The sequence below is a fragment of the Falco peregrinus genome, chromosome 12 (assembly GCF_023634155.1).
Source record: "Falco peregrinus isolate bFalPer1 chromosome 12, bFalPer1.pri, whole genome shotgun sequence".
Taxonomy (NCBI): Eukaryota; Metazoa; Chordata; class Aves; order Falconiformes; family Falconidae; genus Falco; species Falco peregrinus.
The window spans coordinates 16615755-16635331 of NC_073732.1; the positions used below are offsets into that span (position 1 = coordinate 16615755).

The 19577-nt window shown below is 46.1% G+C and overlaps 1 protein-coding gene across 5 annotated transcripts in view; it reads right to left on the minus strand.

The window, feature by feature from the left end:
- Positions 1-19577, minus strand: part of IL1RAP (interleukin 1 receptor accessory protein) — a 49528-nt gene that overhangs the window by 17604 nt on the left and 12347 nt on the right. For 4 of the 5 annotated variants that reach the window (XM_055817247.1, XM_055817244.1, XM_055817245.1 and 1 more), the window contains exons 2-5: positions 15400-15467; positions 3006-3291; positions 2056-2245; positions 157-313 (exon numbers count right to left, since the gene is read on the minus strand). In XM_055817247.1, the coding sequence (XP_055673222.1) occupies positions 157-313; positions 2056-2245; positions 3006-3291; positions 15400-15466 (700 nt within the window). In that variant the 5' untranslated portion in view covers position 15467. Of the gene's footprint in view, positions 1-156; positions 314-2055; positions 2246-3005; positions 3292-15399; positions 15471-19577 lie in introns of all 5 variants that reach the window. The other variant, XM_055817246.1, reaches the window with a different exon arrangement.

The following is a 19577-nucleotide window of genomic DNA, read 5'->3' on the forward strand; positions in this document are numbered from 1 at the left end:
ACGAGGCTGACCCCAGCAAGCAAAATTATACATGCTCAGCTGGGTAATGCAGATTGAGCACAACCACAAACGGATCCTATGACAGACCCTTCCAGCTGTTTTTACCACTTTTGCAGTTGTCCACCTGCATTTTACAGATTTTAAAGTCATTCTTACCCACCACCTTCATCTTTATGGTTCTGGTGAGATTATAGGTTCTTCCATGGTCCTTGAATGTCACGATACAGGTGTAATTCCCTCTATATGCACTGCGGACAATGCCAATGACAAGCCTGGGCCCTTGGATGTAGAAGCCCTTGACCAAGTTGCAGTTCTGGAGTCAGGCAGAAAAACACTTGAGTTTTGGGATTCAGAATTAAAATATTGATTTAAATGCTACTACAAAGATCTGTTCTTAAACTACGAATATGACACTTGGGATTGTGATGTAGGTCAGACCTAAACACCATTAACTTCGAGCATGTTGGAATACAAACTGGTATGTTCACCTTGAAAATGAGGTGATGAAGCAGATGACCCTAATACTTGTACCCCACCTTAAATACAGACCATTTTATAAAAAGAGAGATCTCTGATCCAGAAGTACCTTTGCAATCAAGGTGAGTACCTCGGCAGACTGAAGAGTGAAAGCAAAGAGAGACAGGAAGAAAATGATGATGTATTCAGAAATGAATACTAAGACTAAAGGACACGTCCCCCATTGATGTCAGCCTGTCTCTTTTGGGACTAATCAAGCTACCCTGACTGACTTCAGCTGAGGATGAGACCCCAAAATTGGCAACTGGCAAATGAGAATCGGTAGCACAGAAACCTTAATAACTCTTCCCTTTCTGTCAAGCAAGGCAGGAAACCTCTGCCAAATACCAAGCTAGAGATCCCTTTTCAGAAAGGGGTTATGCAGATGACATCTTGATTGTCATAAAACCCAAAGATGTGCACATTTTCTAAGAGATTATTTCTGAATGGTACATTTCCAAAGCAGATACATCCTAATGGAGCAGTTTAAGACAGGGGTCATATACCATTTTTAATGATTTTTATTAGGCATGGGATGACTTGCTGCCTGAAAAATTACTTCCATGGGGCTTTTTGTTTCATTCTGCTAATTGATTGCTGAGATGTGAATTTCAATGAATAGTACAAGTAAAGCATTTCAACTACTGGTGTGAAATTGCTCCTCTCGGATACAAACCCAAGTTTTTCCTGAAGGGTTTCAGAATTGTTTGTTGGGTTGTTTTTTTTTTTCTTTTGGTGTGTTTTGTTGTTGTTTTTTTAAATCAGCAGATACATTTGTTGCCAACTTTATTATTAAATTCACTCGTACAGAAGCTTCTACCTAGAAATCCAAAAGCACTTCATAAGTGGTTAGAGAATTCAGTCCCATAACCCCCTGGCTGCACATCCCCTGAAATTTCTTATTCTCTCTTGACTAAAGGCATCCGCCTAGAGAGAAACACTGCGGTCAAAATTTAATAAAATTGAACAGTAATTCTGTAGGCAAGAGCCCAAGAATGGCTGGAAACAGCCTAATTATCAGAGCAGTATGGAGGGTGGGCTAGGGACGTCCCCATCTTCAGAACAGAGGTTTCCTGAATTGTGTCAAACAAGGCAACCATGATCCTTGCAAAGAGGCCTGATGTACTTCATTTCCTGACCTCGAAGGATTTTGGAAAAGACACTACTTTCATTAGCAGGTGGGTTTTTTTTTACAGAAAAGGGAATATGAATCACAGCTTCCTTTATAGGGATGGTGACTGGCTCACACAGCAGGTCAGGCATACCGCCTGAAGCCTAAACTGAGGTTCCTAAATCCCTGCTAGAATATTCTCCACTTGTGTATGCTGGTCAAAAAGGTTTCAGCGTTAGGTCTCAATTCCCTTCCAAGAGCATTTTTACCCTTGAAGTAGGAAACCAAGCTCTTAAAATTAGAAAAGCTTTATTAACAGCTTCACCACTAGGGAGACTCTGAAACACAGCTCCACGATACTCCCGCCAACCATTGCTTTTTCAGATACAACACTGTATTCCCCCACTGCCCAAATAAGTCCTTCTTACCAAGTACCACTTGATGGTTGGTGTTACACTAGCAGGGTAAAACCCATCAATATCCGGACATACGATCTCACTGGCATGCTCCAAGTAGAACATCTCCTCAGTGGGTTTTATTGAATGGCTCACACAAGAGTGTTGGTCTTTCGGAACAACCTCCAAAGGAAATGCAACTTTGCTACAGTAGGTTGTATTTCTAAGGACAAAGGAGGATAGGGCTGATTAGTTGAGAAGTATTTACTCCTATACCAGTGGTATGAAATAAAAAACACATCTGCAGTAATGAGCATCATAGCACTAATGAGGTATATACAGCTTTAGTTGACTCATTTATAAATGGGAGAAAAAACACTGTCAGAGATGGCCACACTAGCTCAGAAAAGCCCGTAAAGATGACTAACAAGCAACATCCACTCCCCTGCTGGTAAAACAGATAATAGGGTCAAAGACACGATGAGCAAGAAATAACACGAGGAAGATCAAAAACGGCTCTTGTGCTCAATGCATAGCAGATGCTATGTTCATTTTGCAGCACACTTACAGACACTTCTAATTTCCTAGAAGTCTGAATCTCATGAATCTTTGCCAAATTAGCACGCAGTCAAAACATTACCCCTGCATTTGAAGCTATCTTTACTCTAGACACACAGATCACTTCTTAATGGTGAGTGACTGTGGATTTTGCCATGGGCTCTGCAATAATATTTTCACAGACACTTGCAGCTAGCAAGGAGAGGCATGCTCATTAATGTTTGCAAGGCTCCAAGCATTATTACAACGTAAATTGGCTCAGCACTGAGTGGTCTTATAATTGTAACATTCTTTTCCCATTAATGCTTATGTAAATGGTCTTCTCCCTACAGAAAGGGCTGGTGCTAACAGCACAATTTTCCCCGCTTCCACGGAAGTCCTTCAGTTATGCTGAAGACATACAGAAGCTGCACCGCACAACCTACCTGAGCATGCATGTATAATTCCCAGTGTCATTCAGAAGAGCAGGCCAGAACCAAAGGGTATCTTTCTCCTTACTGATGTGATTGTCCGGGAGACGAAAATTAATAGGCTCCTCCAGATCTTGGTCCTGCGCAATCCTGTACCAGATCAGGGTTAAGCCAGCAGAATGGGCTGTGCTGTAGTTGTACTTCAAGAAGGTCTCAAAAAGCGGGCATTTGATCTTGGCAGGTTCCCCTTCATAAATCTGGATCTGCTTCATGGTGTCCACACCCCAGTCATCGCAGCGTTCTGCAGCCAGGAAAGACAAGGTACCTTAGCTTGCAAGTCTGCAGAAGACAAACAGTTCTGCCCATGTTCCCCACAGCTCTCAGTCCTGCCCCTGTTAAAATCAGAGGCAGAAATGGAGTGTTTTCAGTGGAAGAAAACTGGGCTTTTATAAAGCTGAGCAAGAATACTGCATTCATTTCTAGAGAACCTGCAAACCTCTACTTTCATTTGTACACCTCCTATTTTCTTCCAAGCTATTAATCCCCCATCAGAACAATAGGATAGGATACTGCTGTATAACACCAGGCTTCTTGGAGAGTTTCAAGAAAATTCAACCCTAAAATCTTGTGTGGGAGGATAAAATTTGGATGAAAACGCTAGAGGTGTGTGCGCATAAATGCACAGTGACAGGGAAGATGAATATAGAGGTGTTGAAATAAGAGTGGGGAAAAAACCCCCAACAATGCAAACATCAACCCTCCTTTAAGAGCTATGGGCCGCTGCCACTGCCAGAGGCTGGACTGTGGGTTCCAGGAGTGCGGACTGCCTTTCCTGGGATGGATTCATGCGATGCCTGCGCACGCTGTGAAAACACAGAGTATGAGCACAAGTATGCGACAAATAGTGACTGTTCATAGTGAAGTTTGGGAAGGGAGGCTGAGGGATAGAAGAGACAGTACGGAGGAGGCGGCAGCAGGTTCCTTTGGGGATCCCCAGACAGCCCCTACATGCAATCCCCAAGCACAGCTCAACAGGCTCAGCATGGCTCACAGCAGACTCCAGCTGACATACAGACTGGGCAGCATGAAAAAAGCCATGCAGTGCCTTTTCTTGTGGGTTTTTGGTGGTGGGTTTGTTTGTTTGTTTTGTTTTTGTTTGTTTTTTCTGTCATTAACGGATAGTTTCAGGACAAACAGCACAGTCAAAACCCATTTCTCCTCCCAGCGCTTCTTTCCACTCCATTCCTCCTACCCATCACAGTGCCCAGTCACAGAGGGACTTGGTGCAATCACAGCCCGGTACCAGGGTGTCAGCAAACCTGAGAGCAACTGGCACTGCTAATGCCAGCTGAGACACACGGAGAAGCTGCTGTCATTGCATCTCCTGCCTCCCCATGCTGACAAGGCAAAGCATGGCACAGCATGCTTCCCAGCACATCTCTTGTAGCTGCTGGGAGGCATTAGCTAGGGCAACCAGATATCTGAGAGCCCAAAGTGAGTCGAACGGGAGAGGGGTATGCTGCCTGCAGCGGTCCCCAGGAGTGCGTCTCAGCGTATCACAGGCACACCACAAACAACACCGCAAAGCCTCTCCAGTCTGCAGATATTAGAACTCATGCCAAGAGGAAAACCAGAATACAATATACTCTTTGAGTCCATTTCTTCTGAACTGATTTCACAGGTGCAAAACAGGATTTCTGACATTTTATCTTCCTTAAATAGACAGCAGGATGTAGCTTGGCCCCAAATTCATGCTTCATTTTAAAAAGTAAAGAGATAAACCTTTAGGAAGATGGGCCCACAGTGCTTAAAGGCAGAAATACTAACTCCTGTGGCTCAGCAATGGTTAGTCACAGTGAGAAGGAATCTGGGCCAGTAAGAATAGAAATGTTTTCTGGCAGGTTTACACATAAATGTAAATACAAACTGCACTGCTCTTCCTGTGGTATGCCAAACACGCGTATGACAGTGTGCTGCTTCAGGAGGAAGAGAGTGAACTGGGCTAGGAAGAGACTGTGAAACTGCCCAGAATACAAATATTTGCTCATAGGAGCCCCAAACCCATGGCTGGAGGGTGCCATTGCTTATCATCCAAAACCCATACAGATACGTCTTTCAAAACTGCACAGCACCGTCCAGTATGGCTGCTACCACAACCAGTGCCAAGGCTTATTTTGAAAGACAAAACGACCCACTATTTGAAACCTTATTACCATAGGAAGGTGCATAGTCAGCACCATGGTCAAGGGCAAGTGGAACCAGAACACTGCTTTATGCTGGTGGGGTCAAGCAACTGGGATAAGGCATGGTCAAGTTTCCATAGAGTAGCAAATGAGACAAATGACCCTGCCAGAGACTGCCTGCTAATTACATGCTAAAGCATGGACTACTGTTGGTGGGGGATGGCATTTGTTTTTATAAAGAAAGGCTTTCCCTCTGAAAGCAGTACATCCAGGTCTATAATCTGTAAAAAGAAAAAGAAAAAAAGAACCTGGGTTCTCCTTCCCGCACCTGAAATTTGGCATCTCCTCTTCACTGTATAAAAGCAAATTGCCCTTATTACTTCAAATAGTAAGACTGGACAGGAAGAAAACTATACAAAACATTACAGTACTGAAATTCTTTGAGTCAGGATCAATGCGATTTGCAATCATGAACAGCTTTTGCATTTTGGAACAGCTTATACATCAGCATTGTAAAACTACTTACCCAATCTACCCGAATGAGTTATTGAAAATAAATCAATTATTTTACTTTTTTTCTCCCTAGATTACTCAAAAGCAACGTATGGGCCTCGTCTTCTTGGCTGGGGAAGAGGCAACTGTTATTGTTCTTTTACTATAAGAGCTGTACCTGGAGATTTTGTCTCAGAGCTGGCTAATTCACCAGACTTCAGGAGCACCGTCACACCAAACAGCTAGTCCTAAGACTCCCCACCTGTGTCCTGCCTTGGGGTGCTGCGTGCTCTGAGCTGAATGCCAAACACAGCACATAACTGTGCTGGAAACACCACAGACCGCAGGAGCAGTTGTGCAGCTTCAGATGGCAGGTTGTGCTTGCCACCCGGGCTCCTCCTGGCTGCCAGGGCAAAGCCAGGCCAGCAGAGCTCCAAGGGCTCAGGGGACAAAGCCCCAACCCGTTGCTCACAGCAGAGATGGCAGAAACACCACAGGCTGGACTGAGACCTCCTTCATGCATAAAACACCAAGGACAGAAGTTGTGGTGCTTCACACAACTTCCCTCCTCTCCACGCCATCCTGACAGTAGTACTGATATTCTGATTTTTTGGGGTGTTTTATGCCTGAGATAGCTGGGATCTGCCTGACATGGCACGTGAGGGGACTGCAGGGCATCCCTCACACACACCTTTGTAAGCCTCTTCCTCCTTGGCTGTGACGTGGCTCTTCTCCCTGTGCCAACAGCTTCCTCTGCCACGGTGGCACTTTTGCAGCAGACCCCAGTGAATGGGCCAAGCCCAGACAGCTGTCTGCACTCCTCACACACATGTAAAAGCAGAGGGGATGCTTGCATTATTATTGTTGTAATTTTTTTTGCATCCAACAGCTCCCTGCCGTATTTTGTGCCCCATCCACTATTTTAATCTTTATTGGGATATTCAGAGTCTATTTGCTGTTAACATTTGCATGCAGCTACTTGGATGGATGTCAGTCTAAACTCGAGATAGCCTGAAAAATGGCATGACTTCACACTGAACCTCACTGGCATAAAGCAGCTCCCGCTATGGAAAAAAAAAATTACATATATATATGTATACACATGCACACTCTGATATATCCTGACTCCAGCAACAATATTTGAGGGGGCATTGCAGAAAGAAGATGCAAGGATCCAATTTTAATTGTGAGAAACAGAACCAACTTCTATGGTGCTGTGCCCATTTGCAGCAACTCACACTTGTTTTCACTAGCTAAACCTAGAAAGTGAGTTTCTTCTCTCTTGAAATGTTTTCTGCACAAAACAGCTGTTGGAGTTAAGGGCAGCTCTTGATTAAATTGAGTGGGATCAGCATTCATGCTCTGACTTCAGAGGTTCACTAACAAATGGAAACCAGTGAAGAGATGGGGAGCTATACGCAACTCCATAGTCCCTTCCATACTGTAGCAAAGGGAGCACTACGTACGCGGCTCAGGGATACAAAAAAAATCTCTAAAAATCCACCACCCCACAAAAACAACTCCCTAGAATTGCCTCTGCAAAACACTTTTGAAAAGCCGTCTTTTTCTCATTACCGACGAGGTGTGCTGCAGATGCCTCAACTGACCTCTCTTACTGCTGGGTGCTCTGTAATCACACAGCAAGACAATCCATGACCCACAACACCTACCCGAAACAACGTAGGGAAAAGGCAACAAGGGGTCCCGTTTCCACAGCACTGCTTGGCAAAAGGGATGAGGGATTACACAGGCTGGAGGGAGGCTGCATGGTAGAAGGAAACACCCGTCTCCAGCATTGGAAGAGCAAGTGCATACAGAAAGGTTAGAATAAGGATGCCCATCTTGATTTCATGTGCCTTGAGATGAAGATACAAGCGGGCTGCTGCACTACTGCTGATGCACACTGGGATCTGGCAGTTAATTCTAAACGTCTTCCTTACTTGGGCTGTACGTTGCAATCTGTGTTTATAAGGGTATCTATTACTGATGCAAGGGACAGAAACCTCTTCTGTTACAGAAATAGTCGGATCTGTCCTGTTTCTGAATCTAGTGCTACAACACCCTTAAACACCAGGTATCCCAAAACAGGCTCCTTCTCAGAAGCCAAACAAAGCTGAAGAAAGTGGTTTCTCCAGATGGAAAGCAGAAAGTGGGGGGGGGGGGGGGGGGAATTATGTTGCTCAACTTCATAAAGGAAAAACCAGCCATTTCTGGAAACCTTTCCCAACCTTTCACTTACTGCACTGCTTACCCCTTATTGTGACTGATTTAACAGAGCTCTGAATACACACACCTGAAATGTTCCCAAGATGCATCTGCAGCACCCATTACAAGCACCTACACATCAAAAGAGAGATTAAATAGGTGCAATTATTTGGATTTTTTAAGAAGAGACAAACTGCTTAACCCATAGATCAAAAAAGAAAACCTGAGTAAGGCCACATCAAGAAATGCTGTCCCATTTTGACTCAGTTTGGCATTTCCATGTAGTCTTTTTTTTTTTTTTTTAAATGGAGGTACTTAAATCTCAACAGCCAAAACTCTGCCAGCTCCACACTGCCTCTAACCGTTGCCTCCCCTGGGGCTACAAACAAGAGCTTCCCCTAGTTAAAATTTCTGTGAAGAAATAAAGAGCCATCCTTATGAGAAGCCATCTATCATGTCGGCACAAATTACCCTGTCATTTGCCAAACTGATGTGCCCTTCTTAATTGCCTCTAATTTTGGAAGGGAGCCTGCCTTGCATGCAGACTAGGACTGTGCAGTGGCAGCAGGACACAAAGCCGTCAATGTTGCCAGCTGAATGACACGGCAGACCCCTCTTCCCCATACCATTTCAGCAGCAGCATCAGATGGGGCTGTACTACCTCAACAGCCTCCTACTTTCTTTGGCTGCCCCTGCTGCATTACTTTAAAGCGAAACTGATAGGAGTCAGCCTCCACCCAGGAAGCGCAGCCAGGCCAGCAGTTAGCTTGATGCAAGAATCAGCACAAAAAAGGCAGGAGAAGCTGGTCACACCAAGCGATTAAGTGAGAATTAATCATTACTACCTAAAAACAAAAATCCCCCCCCCCCCCCTCTTTCAAGCTCACAGCAGTCAGTGAGAAGGAAGCAGAGGATACTGGGCTGAACGGAGGAGTTGCGCTGTGAGCACAGGAGGTTCTAGCTGTGGCTGGCCACCATGCATGGGTGTGCTTTCCATGTACGCTGGTGCCAGGAGCACCCACTCTTCCGCTGTGTCTGTGCTTTTCCTTTCACACGTGCATCCTGCACAAGACCACCCGGTGCTCCCCGGCTGTGTACTTCGCTCAGCAGCTGAGCAGTCAGGCAGTGTGACAGGCCAGCGGTCTGTACCCAACACAGCGCAGGGAGGGCAGCATGGAACAAACCAAATGAGAACACCTTCCCGAACTGGGAGAAGAGACGCAGATCCAAACACACTGAAATTGGTGGGAACGACAGAGAACGTGGGCTAGCCCTAGCCAAGATCAGCTAGCCCTCACCATTTGCTCCCACTATCTCTGCAGCAACAACAGCGGTCACAGAATGCCTAAAACCTGGTCATAGCTCAATGCAGCCTTGCAGGCAGCCTGGAAGCTGCACAGACTGTAGGAATTTATAATCTGATTTCGAGTGCAAACACATCAAAAAGGGCCTGTCATAACCTCATTGCCTTCCTCCCACAGCCGCTCCAACAGAGCAAGTAAGTGGAAGTGGTACTGGCACAAACCCCCTGTGACCAGCTCCGACACACAGCGCACACAGCCCAGCCCCATCCATGTGGTTCTGCTGCAATGGCACCAGCGACACCGTTTTATGCTTCTCCCGAATCTCACCGCGTCCATCCTGTGCTGCCGCTGAGCTGTGATGCCCCCGTGGAAGCAGCTCCACTGAATGCTGTACACAAGGATGAAGTTTCTCTCTCCTCAACCACTTTTATCATTTAAATAGCTACGACAGCCGAGAAAGGAAGAAGGAAAAGGACTTTCTGTTGCAGAATGGTTCATAATTTCCAAAACCACTTATATATTGTGGTTGTTTAGATCCTGAAAGTCTAGTTTAAACAGGTGTGACGGTCTGCCTTTCTGCCAAATTCACAAAAAACAAGCTAACTGCATAAATTTCTATTGACTTCAGAGGAAGCATCCAAGGCACAACATCCAAAAAACAATGATTCTGTAATGGAGTCTGTAGCTCCTGACTTTCAAGTTTCCTTAACTAATTAAGCACAGCCTGTAACATGAGGAGGGGCAGTTGATGGGTCTTTTAAAATTGCTCCACAGGGAGTTCCATGCCTTCACTCTCTGCGCGTAAAGCTGTGTTTACTGCATGTGACACAGAGTATTTCAGTTACCTCCAGCAACTAGGCCATTAAAAAAAAAAAAAAAATAGTATTTGGTTTTCTCTAGCAACCTTGATGTGATTTCCTGGAGGCTTTTTTTAAAATTGAGATCAAAACGATAAAGGTAGGGGTATGAACTGCTTCAAAGCCTGAAGGAGAAAAGGAGCAAATAGCTACTTTCCATCCCACTTCATTGAGGAAATTGCTGCACGAAGCAAAGCAGAGCAGCACGGGAGGAGGAGGGAGACGGGAGAGGAAACGGAACGGGCCCATTACAAAATTATCTGTAGGACAGGCAGCCTGAAAAGCAAGTTTACCTGATCAGCCCCACCACAGAGCTGTGCTCAAGCTGGCAGGGGCTCTTCTGTGTGCCTGGGACACCAGACTGGGATCCAGGCTCAACCCCTGGCTCTACCACAGGCTTGCTTAGTTAAACGCATGCAGCCTAGTTATTGCACCTAACCTGGGTCTCTGTCGCGTGCTTTAAAATACAGTCAAGAATTCTGCACTGCTCACCACAAACATCCACAGGGATGTCTGCATAAAAAAAAAACCCACTGCAGCAGTTGTCCTCGGATGAGGACAGGAACTGAAAAAATGCAGCAGGCAGTAAAATGCACCAGAAGGGTCTACGACTCTGGCACAAGTTACCTGTGTGCAGCAAAATGTACGAGACTGAGTGCACAACTGTGCAGCTGCAGCAGGGGGACATGACTGATAAGGAGGGTAGGAGATGGGTCCCTGATGTCCCCTGATGCCCTATTTGATACACACAGAGGAGCAAAAGCAACTGTCCAACATCTCAGCAACACACCCCAAACAGGCTGCTTTCCTCCACATATTTCAGCACTTCAATGCAGATGGGTCACATCACCTTGATGCGTACACAAAACTCACCCCTCACAAGCCACTTCCTCAGCTGACAAGAAGCAGATGTGAGGTCTTATCTCCTTGGCAGGCACAACACGGGCTGCTGTGGAGGGAAGCTGGCAGCTGCAATTACACACCTCCACCCAAGGCCAGCTCTGCTCTGCAGGTTTTATTTCCCTCCCCTTCAGGGCTATGCACCTTTCAGCACCCTTGCTGTTGTATAACTTCATGCCCCCAAGCACCATAAACTTCTACAACCGCAGTAACTCACAGATGGGTACGGATGGTTATAAAATCATGTCCTAAATTAAGACAACAAGAAGCTGAGATTGGAAGAGTAGGAGGAAGTCAGGAAATCCCAGGAGAAGATGATGGGGGAGGGATTTAGTCTCTTTAGAAAACAATAATGCAGTTTAATCTATTTTTCTTTTGACTTTACACATTAAAATAAGCTTCTCAGCTTCTGGGGCTGTCACAAATCATAAGGAAAATAAGGCCACTGGAACCCCATCAGTAGAATAAGAGCTATATAGTAATAATCCTGAGGAGCTGCACAGGGCTTTCCATCTTCAAAGTGTTTTACAGACAGTAATTTATTAATCTGCAAATTTCCCATGGCCATAAGTAACTGCTCTGCCTCTCTGCTAAGCGTGAGACACACAGCACAGATCGGCACTTGGGAGAGATGTTGCAAGCGGCAGCTCTGACGCCCAGAGCCGGACCTCTGTTTGTGGCTTGCTGCAGTCAGAACTTTGCTGCTCCAGCCACCGCCTGAATCCACACTGGTCACATCTGGCACTTTGGAGCTGACTTCCAAGGGGACAAAACCAGAGCTTGAGAGACTCTGGTATGGGGAAGTGCAAGAGACATGCTCACAACCCAGCAAATAACAGCAAAGCCTGATATCAAACTTCCGCGACAGACGCTCCTGATTGCCTTACAGCCACTGCCTGCCACGCTGGGGCGTCACTCTGGTCAGAAGCTGGCCCCAGTCCTGGGCTCATCCTACCACACAGCACGTCTGAGAGATCCCAGAAGAGCTGTCAGAGGAGTCTCCTACGCAAACATGATGCTTCCTCCCATCAAAGGACTATGCACAGCAGTTACCTGTTCGCACTAGGCGGGTGTTTTAGATAATCAGTATGAGGCTGCTCCGGCTCTCCTGGCACCAGTATTCTGCCTTTCTAATTCCCCGAGACAATACTTCCAACTGCGATGCTCTCCCCAGCCCTCACCCTGCAAAAGCTGAGAGCTCTTAGAGAATGAGAAAGCAGCCTGGTTAGCAGAGAGAGAAAAGTAGAACAAGGAGCACAACTGCAGCTACATCTTTTAAGTACGTCAGTGTCTAACATAGGCCAACTTTATTTGGAAACAAGAAGATAACATCATACCATATTCATACTGGCTGTTATGTTCTTTGTCTGGCTCATTTTTTGCCTCCTTTAAGCCAGTGTATACTTATATTACTTCAACAGTGCCAAAGAAATCATTGTAGGATCGAAACTGGGTTCATCATTTTTTGCTATCCTTCTCTGGGTATCAGAACATCTGGGTTCATCAAGCACCCTACAACACAAGCACAGAGATCTAAGCCTTATCTCCATCTTAGGGATGGCTTAGCTGAGGCAAGGAAAGCAGAAGACCCCAAGTGCCATTGCAAACAGTGTCCCACAGGTCACGAGTAAGGAATTCAAACCCAGGCACTGCAGATCGTGTATATTCTCAAGACGAGATTTGCCCACACATACAGCACGAGTGAGTAGCAGACTCAGGCACAAATTCAGTCTCGGACTCCAAGTCTTTCACTCTACACTACTCGGATCACATTTCTTTCCCTTTCCAGCTTGCAACTCCCTTTCAGTAAATGATTTTGTTTCAGCACCAGCCTCCATACAGAGCAGAAACAGCAAAGCCCGAAGAACAGATGTTTAGAGCCACAGTGTTGTTTGTAAAATCTGGGAGGAGAACAAAGTTTGCAGATTTGTCTCTCCAGTAAGTACAGTGAAGTACAACGCTGAAGCTTTCTGACACACTGCCAGGGAGACCGTCAGCCATACTGGCTGAACTGGATGGAAAGGCCATCTGCATTATAGCCAGAGCAGTGCTGGTGGTTTATGGCTGAAAATTAGTAAATGTTGGCTCCTCGTCCCCTCTGTAAGCTCAAAGAGCTCAGAACTCAGCAGAGCTAGTACCCCTGGCTTGGGCAGTCCCCAGTCACTGTAGCTGACCGTGCTGCTCCCCTAGGAAGGGCTGGAGAGGCAGGCAGAAGTGGCAGCAAACCACGACAGGACTCCTACTTCTGCCCCTGCCAGTCTGGGCCGGAGAGAGAGCTGGTCCCAACAATACAACATTACATGGCTATTACAGCAAAGCACATAAAGAGATCCAGCTGAAATGACAAATCCCCACAAGTTACACATCTTTATATCCCAGGAGCCAGGTTCCCCAGCGAGACCTACTCATCTTCATGGCCTTGCTTTGTGTCAGGAGATGACCATGGCAGCTGCAGACTGTGCACAGCCCTTTTGCATTCACTCTGGATAACCTCTGCTCTGCTCCCCTCACCAATGCTCCCAGCTCCGAGAATAAAAAGCAAGACCAAATGCTGTAACATTATCAGAGCATGTCCAGTCTCCCACACTGTTCTGTATTTACAACTTTGCAAGGGTGAAACGAGCTTCAGCTGCCTTTTGGTGCCAGTCCCAGGAAACCCCACAGAGTAACAGAGGGCTGCACAGACGGCTGCCCCTCCATCCAAGTACAAACAACCATCCAAGCATGTTATGAATAAAAAAAAAAAAAGATATTTTGACAGCCTAAAGTGGTTTATGATGTCCATGAAACAAAAAGGAAGCTCAGAACTGAAAAGCAGGTCTCTCATCCACAAAGCTGCAGCAAATTAAACACATATACTACAGTGGATTTGCAGAAGAAATTTATTTTAACTGATCACATGTCCTGCGACACTCATGTTCTTCCAGCAGTCTACAAGGGCTCTAACCATCCCATACAGAACATCTATGCTAAAGGAAGACATACAGAAAATCTATGCTAAAGGAAGAATGTTTACAAAGCACTAAATACCTGGCAGAAATGCATGGAGAAATCTGTGAGATCAACTGGCACAAGCCTCTGTGACCCAAACACTAGGGTGCTCATTTCACAGCTCCTACTTGATGGTGTCAGCTTATAGAGTCGCTTTAACATTTCCTGGGCAATCCTGATTCAGTCGCACCTACCTCCTGTTTCTGAAAAAGCCCAAGATGACTGCACGTGGGGTGTTGTAACGCTGCCTCAGCAAGAGGAGGATATTGCGTTGGTGGAGAGCAGAACAGCACGTCCAGAAGCACATGCAAAGCAGGGATTTTCCCAGCAAGCAGTGGTGATCCACATCACTGGGTCCCTCCTTCCCCAGGTACTCCTACTACCTAGCACTTAGCGGAGGAGATCTGGGCTGTATATTATTTCTCCTTTGCTGTTTTCCCGTTGTTCACCACTTCCATCAGACCCCTGTTAGCCAGAATGGGGCATCCCCTACTAAAGACTACAGCCTATTGTGACTGCTTGCAGCCCCTGGGCAACCTAAGGAGAAAAGCCTCCCAGCCTTCAGCCTCTGCAACGAACCTGAGGTGCATGTTGTGAATCTGGCCGCAGTAATTCAGCATGGTCCAAGAGATAACAATACAAGAGCTGTTCATCTGCTCAGGGTTTTGTTTGCCAGCACTGCAGAGGGGAAAGGGCTCGAGGCAGGGGGACACACACACACACGACTTGTTTAATCCCCTGCACAGGCCTTATTTCTGAACATTTTCCCCTATAAAGCCAGCGCCTGTTCTTTCCCCGCCTCCCCCTTTCCACTCGTCTCCTGCAAATCATGCTGTCTCCTTCCACCCCCAAATAGGAAGTCCGGAGCCGAGACACGCACAATCTGCCTCTTCACAAGAGCTGGGCTGAACGTGTGCCAGAGGAGCTGCGAGCATGACAACATATTTCCTGTCAGGAAAGTGACTCAGTGAGACGGGCATGAGAGCTTCTCTTACTTGAGAAGTTCCCCTCTCCCCTTGCATTGCTGAGGCATGAGTCAGAATGCAAGAGCTGGAATTTCAACCCCCTCCGGATCCAACCAGGAATAGCAGAGTTCAGGTTCAAGCCCAGGTCCTGCCTGCAGCTCAGTGACAAGTCAGTGCCACATACCAAACCCTGGTTTCACCCCTTGCAGAAGGGGTATAACAATACCAACTAAGTAGGCAGCTTGAATTTGCAAAGCACTTTTAGGTCAAGGTGGTGCTTATTGCTATTTGCTAATGCACCTGTTTACACCATGCTCATAGCATGAGCATTATACAATACTCACATAGAACCAGCAAAATGCATGAACACAATGTTAAAGTATTTTACACGTGACCACTTCACCCAGGAATACTGTAAATGCTTAAAATCACTGCAGCCAGTTTTCTTTCTCCAGCCTCAGATCAGCTCTTCCTACAACAAGCGGGCAAACCCATTGCATGCCGTGTCTTACCTGAGCCACTGCCAAGGGTGACCATGTGCAGCCAGAGCGTAAACAGCACGGCACAGACCATCTTCATCCTGCTGAGACAAAGCACACAACACAGAATCTGGTTATTTGACGCTACTTGATCACTGCAGACAATTTTTTAACTCTGAGTGTATGTGTTTGCTCCTCCACCCACACAGCGATCCTTTAATTCTGTTATGTTCTTTTTTCGTTTCATTAAGATTCCTTAAGAAAAGCATCTGTATGGCAGTGTCATTCTGCCTACAGGCAGCTGTGTGAGCTCTCCAAGCCCCGGAGGTGATGGCTCAGAAGAGTACAGCCCAGTTCATTGCCTTCAGTAACTGGCATAGCCTGGATCTGTGAGCACAAGGAGTAAGGTAGATGTTTGCAGGCTACAAATCTCAAGCTTTGACTCCCAAAACACCAAGGTCCTTTGCCAAGATTCATTCTGCTCATTTCTATGAACGAGTGCAGAAAGCACCCATGAAGGCAAGTGACAGCTGAAGCACATTTGCATTGAACAGGCATCTGACAGTTCGGTGTGACAACCACGCCAGCACAGTCCGTATTCGCAAGGTCTGCTGCTGGTGACCTGCAAAGAGGGTGGCTACCAGAGTCCCGACTGCTTCACCCCATTTCTTCAGGCAGGTCAAGGCTCCACCAGCTCTTCCTAGTCAAACCCTCCTTGGAACAGCCACCTCACGGGAACAAACAGGCACCAGGTTTCTACGCTTTTTGGAAGGGACCTGAACAAAGGTTTATACTTTCAAAGCAGTACTGATAGGCAAAATACCACCTCAGACTTCTCCATTACCACTACAGAGCACAATTTCCTGTAATTTAAGATAAATGCACACTGCCAGAGTTTCACTTGCTGCCCCCTCCGGTATCTGGTATTTGGCTCTCAGAGCTATTCACTCACTGCGATTAAACTTCCCTGTGTTTCTAGGTTTTCCAGGATGCAACTTATAAGCTGGCAGTCACAGAAACCGACATTTACTAGATGCTCTCATTAATGGGGTGAAGGTTGCATTTGATGTTCCCGGGTGCTGTCAGATCACAAAGGGAGAAGCAATGGTTAAAAGGCAGAACTTCATCTTAGCATCTCAGCTCCACAGGGCAGATGCGGTAATGAGCATGGCGATACTGTCAGGAACATGCTCATGAGATGACAGGGAAATCTGCTCCATCACGGTAGGCTTAAAGAGTGGGGAGAGAAACCACAGAGCTCCCTTAAACATGTCCCTCATAAACCTGTCCATAATATATGCATTACACAGAAGGGCTTTGAGCATAAGCAGACAGCACCTAAAATTGTACCGATTGCAGAGATTAACAAGAATGGGACATGTGAACTCAAAATCCAGCAGCGGATATTTAATCTTTCCTTTTCAATGCTTGCATCTGAAAAGCCTTTGTACGATGCTTTTGGATGGGTTCATCTCGAAGAGACAAAGGAAATCCAGAGCAAGCCTGCTCTTCCCCACAGAGTCCATGCAAACAGCTGCAGTCTGCCTTGGAAGCCATTAGGCCTTCAGAAACAGGCAAGAAGCTGAGAAGAAAGTGAGTTTTCTTCCCTGGAGTCCAGCTGAGAGGGCTGGCTGCCCCTACCCCCTTCATCCAAACTGAAATGCCAGATTCTAGTCAAACCCTTCTCTACTGCCACCTACAACCAGCTCCCAGTGTCACTTAAGATGACTCCATGGGGAAGAAACAAAATTGAGTACTCCTACCCTCTGGAAATGCTGAAAAAAGATATAACATCTCTATGCCATCAGATAGGACAGAGAGAACCAACATGCTGCGCTTCTGGTAGGAATTTAGGAACTTCTGGAAATTCGGAAGCTGGAAGGGAAGGAATATAAACAGTGGGGAAGAATCATTCCCATAATAAAAAATCCCTTGTGGTACCCTTTCCATTTGTCATTAGATAAATGTACAGCGTGTCCTAGCTCAACCTTATTTTCCAGTGATTTTCTCCTGCATTTTGCACAAATCACACTGAATTCAGCTCTGAAGCAAGCAGGAACAACTACTGACTTTGGATGAGTTTCTCTGGTTTACAGGAAGGCCTTTTACATGGCCCGAGGCCAAAATAAACTACTACGTTTCACTCAGTGATACACAAGCTCTGCAGCAAGCTAATATTTACATCCATTAGCTATGCTCGTAAGAACATGCTCCAAAAAACCACCAGGTCTCTGTTCCCACGAGCAAGGTATCTAGCTTTCCATGCTCTGTCTGCAAGTATGAAAATTCTTGTTTCTTGCTCTACCCAGCTATAAAATCAGAAGCCCTACACAGCGTGATTCGCTTCTGGTTCATTCCAGGCTCTCCAGAGATCTTATCGGTGGAGACAGGATGGACACAGAGCCTGTCAGATTACAACAATTTCTCCATTACAGGAACAGGACTCGGCTGACAACAGCCCCGGCTGCTCCCACACTACACATGTACGGGGGGTGCAGAAGGCACGTGCACAGGGTCAAGGGCTGGTCAAGGGGAGCTGTCACAACCTCCTGGGTACCCTGACCATGCCAGCGTTTGCCAGCTGAGATGAAAGAAGAGGATTCTCCCCCTTCGGTAAAGAAACGGCAAGCTCACACACACAGTGAAGAAGATAGAGGGGACTGTTGGGCAGGATGGCTTCTGCAGTCTAGCTCCATTCCTGTGGCACATCATTATTAAAAAAAAAAACAAAAAAACAAAAATAAAAATCTATTAATGCCACAGGACCTGACAGTTCATACTACTAACACAGCGCAGGGACCGATTCTTGTGTACTAGTGCTACCAGCACTGTGATGCTTAGGTTTAAATGGCCCGAAATCTGTGATATGTCCCAAAGAAAAAGGTCTTCCCACACAAGTCCTGTGGTCACACAGTGCTATCATTTCTCCCCAGGGAGGATAATGTGAGCCTGCCAGTGACACCAGAAAAAGAGCACTGCATCCGTTCAGTCACAGAGAGAGGGGGTGGGTATTGCAATGCCCTAAGAACCTGATGCCACAGCACTACAACCCACCCCAGTCTTGCCAGGAACAGAAGAGCTTTCTCAGCCTCTTCCAGCAACCTGCTGCTTTGTCTCGTGAAGTCAGAAAGCATGTTGACATTTTGCTTGCGTATGATGCAATTCCACTGGTGCCAGACTAACTTCTCGCACAATTCGGTGCCACTGCACTGGAACACCAGCATCTCTGGCTGCAACAGGAGCCAGAGGCCAGAGAGCACAAACCCCAGGCTGCAGCAGAGGGGTTCACCCAACTGTGTCCACCCAAAAAGGTCACCGATCTCACCTCTGGTACACAATCAAATAAAAAGCAAACACTAAAGGGAGCCAGGAATAAAATTAGTGAGGAGAAGAGCACACCAGCTTAGAAATCATACCACAGCCAGAAAGCAGGCAATCAGAGCAGCCAGAAGGCTGGAGAGCTGTGATAGATCCTCAGCGCTCCAGGAACTTCTCATGAGACCAATATACTCCAAGGTGTTCTTAATGTCTCCATAAATTAACATTTTAGTAATAATAATTCAGAGAGCAGTTGGGGAAAATGATCCATCACTGCTGTCGCTAGAATTTTTAAAGAACTTGAAATGTTCATTTGTTTCAAGTTAGAAATTATATCCTTTTCATTCCTGGGCATCTTCTTCAAACTTTCACTGTCTGTCTACTGGGGAGCAAAGAAAAGTGGGGTGAGGGGAGACAGTATCATAGAAGCGTCTCCTTTTCTTAAAAGTACAGCTCATGGAAAGGTTTAGTTTTTCATTTGCTACTGGCCAGAAGTGGCCTTTATGTCAGAAAAAAAAAAACATGAAAACACCTTTTAATAAAACACCCTTCCCAAACAGACCTAGGCAAGGAATTGTTCACTCCTGCCTTTAACAGCATGGACCCCGCAAAGCCTACGCATTTTCCAAACAATTATAAAACCCAAGACAGTTGTCAAATAATTAACAAAGAGAACTGCACTCAAAGTAACTACTGTACACCTATTCTCAAAGACACTGTACCAATTCTACAGAACAATACTGCATTTTCCAAGAAAACGCCTTTGTCCCTCCTAACCACCGGCACCTAGGGAGAGCTGACAGCTTTTTTGCTTTTCACTGAGAAGTCACACTATGGCACACAGAACAAAAGTGCCCTTCAAAACCTTGCCACTAAGTGCTCTGGCTGAAAGG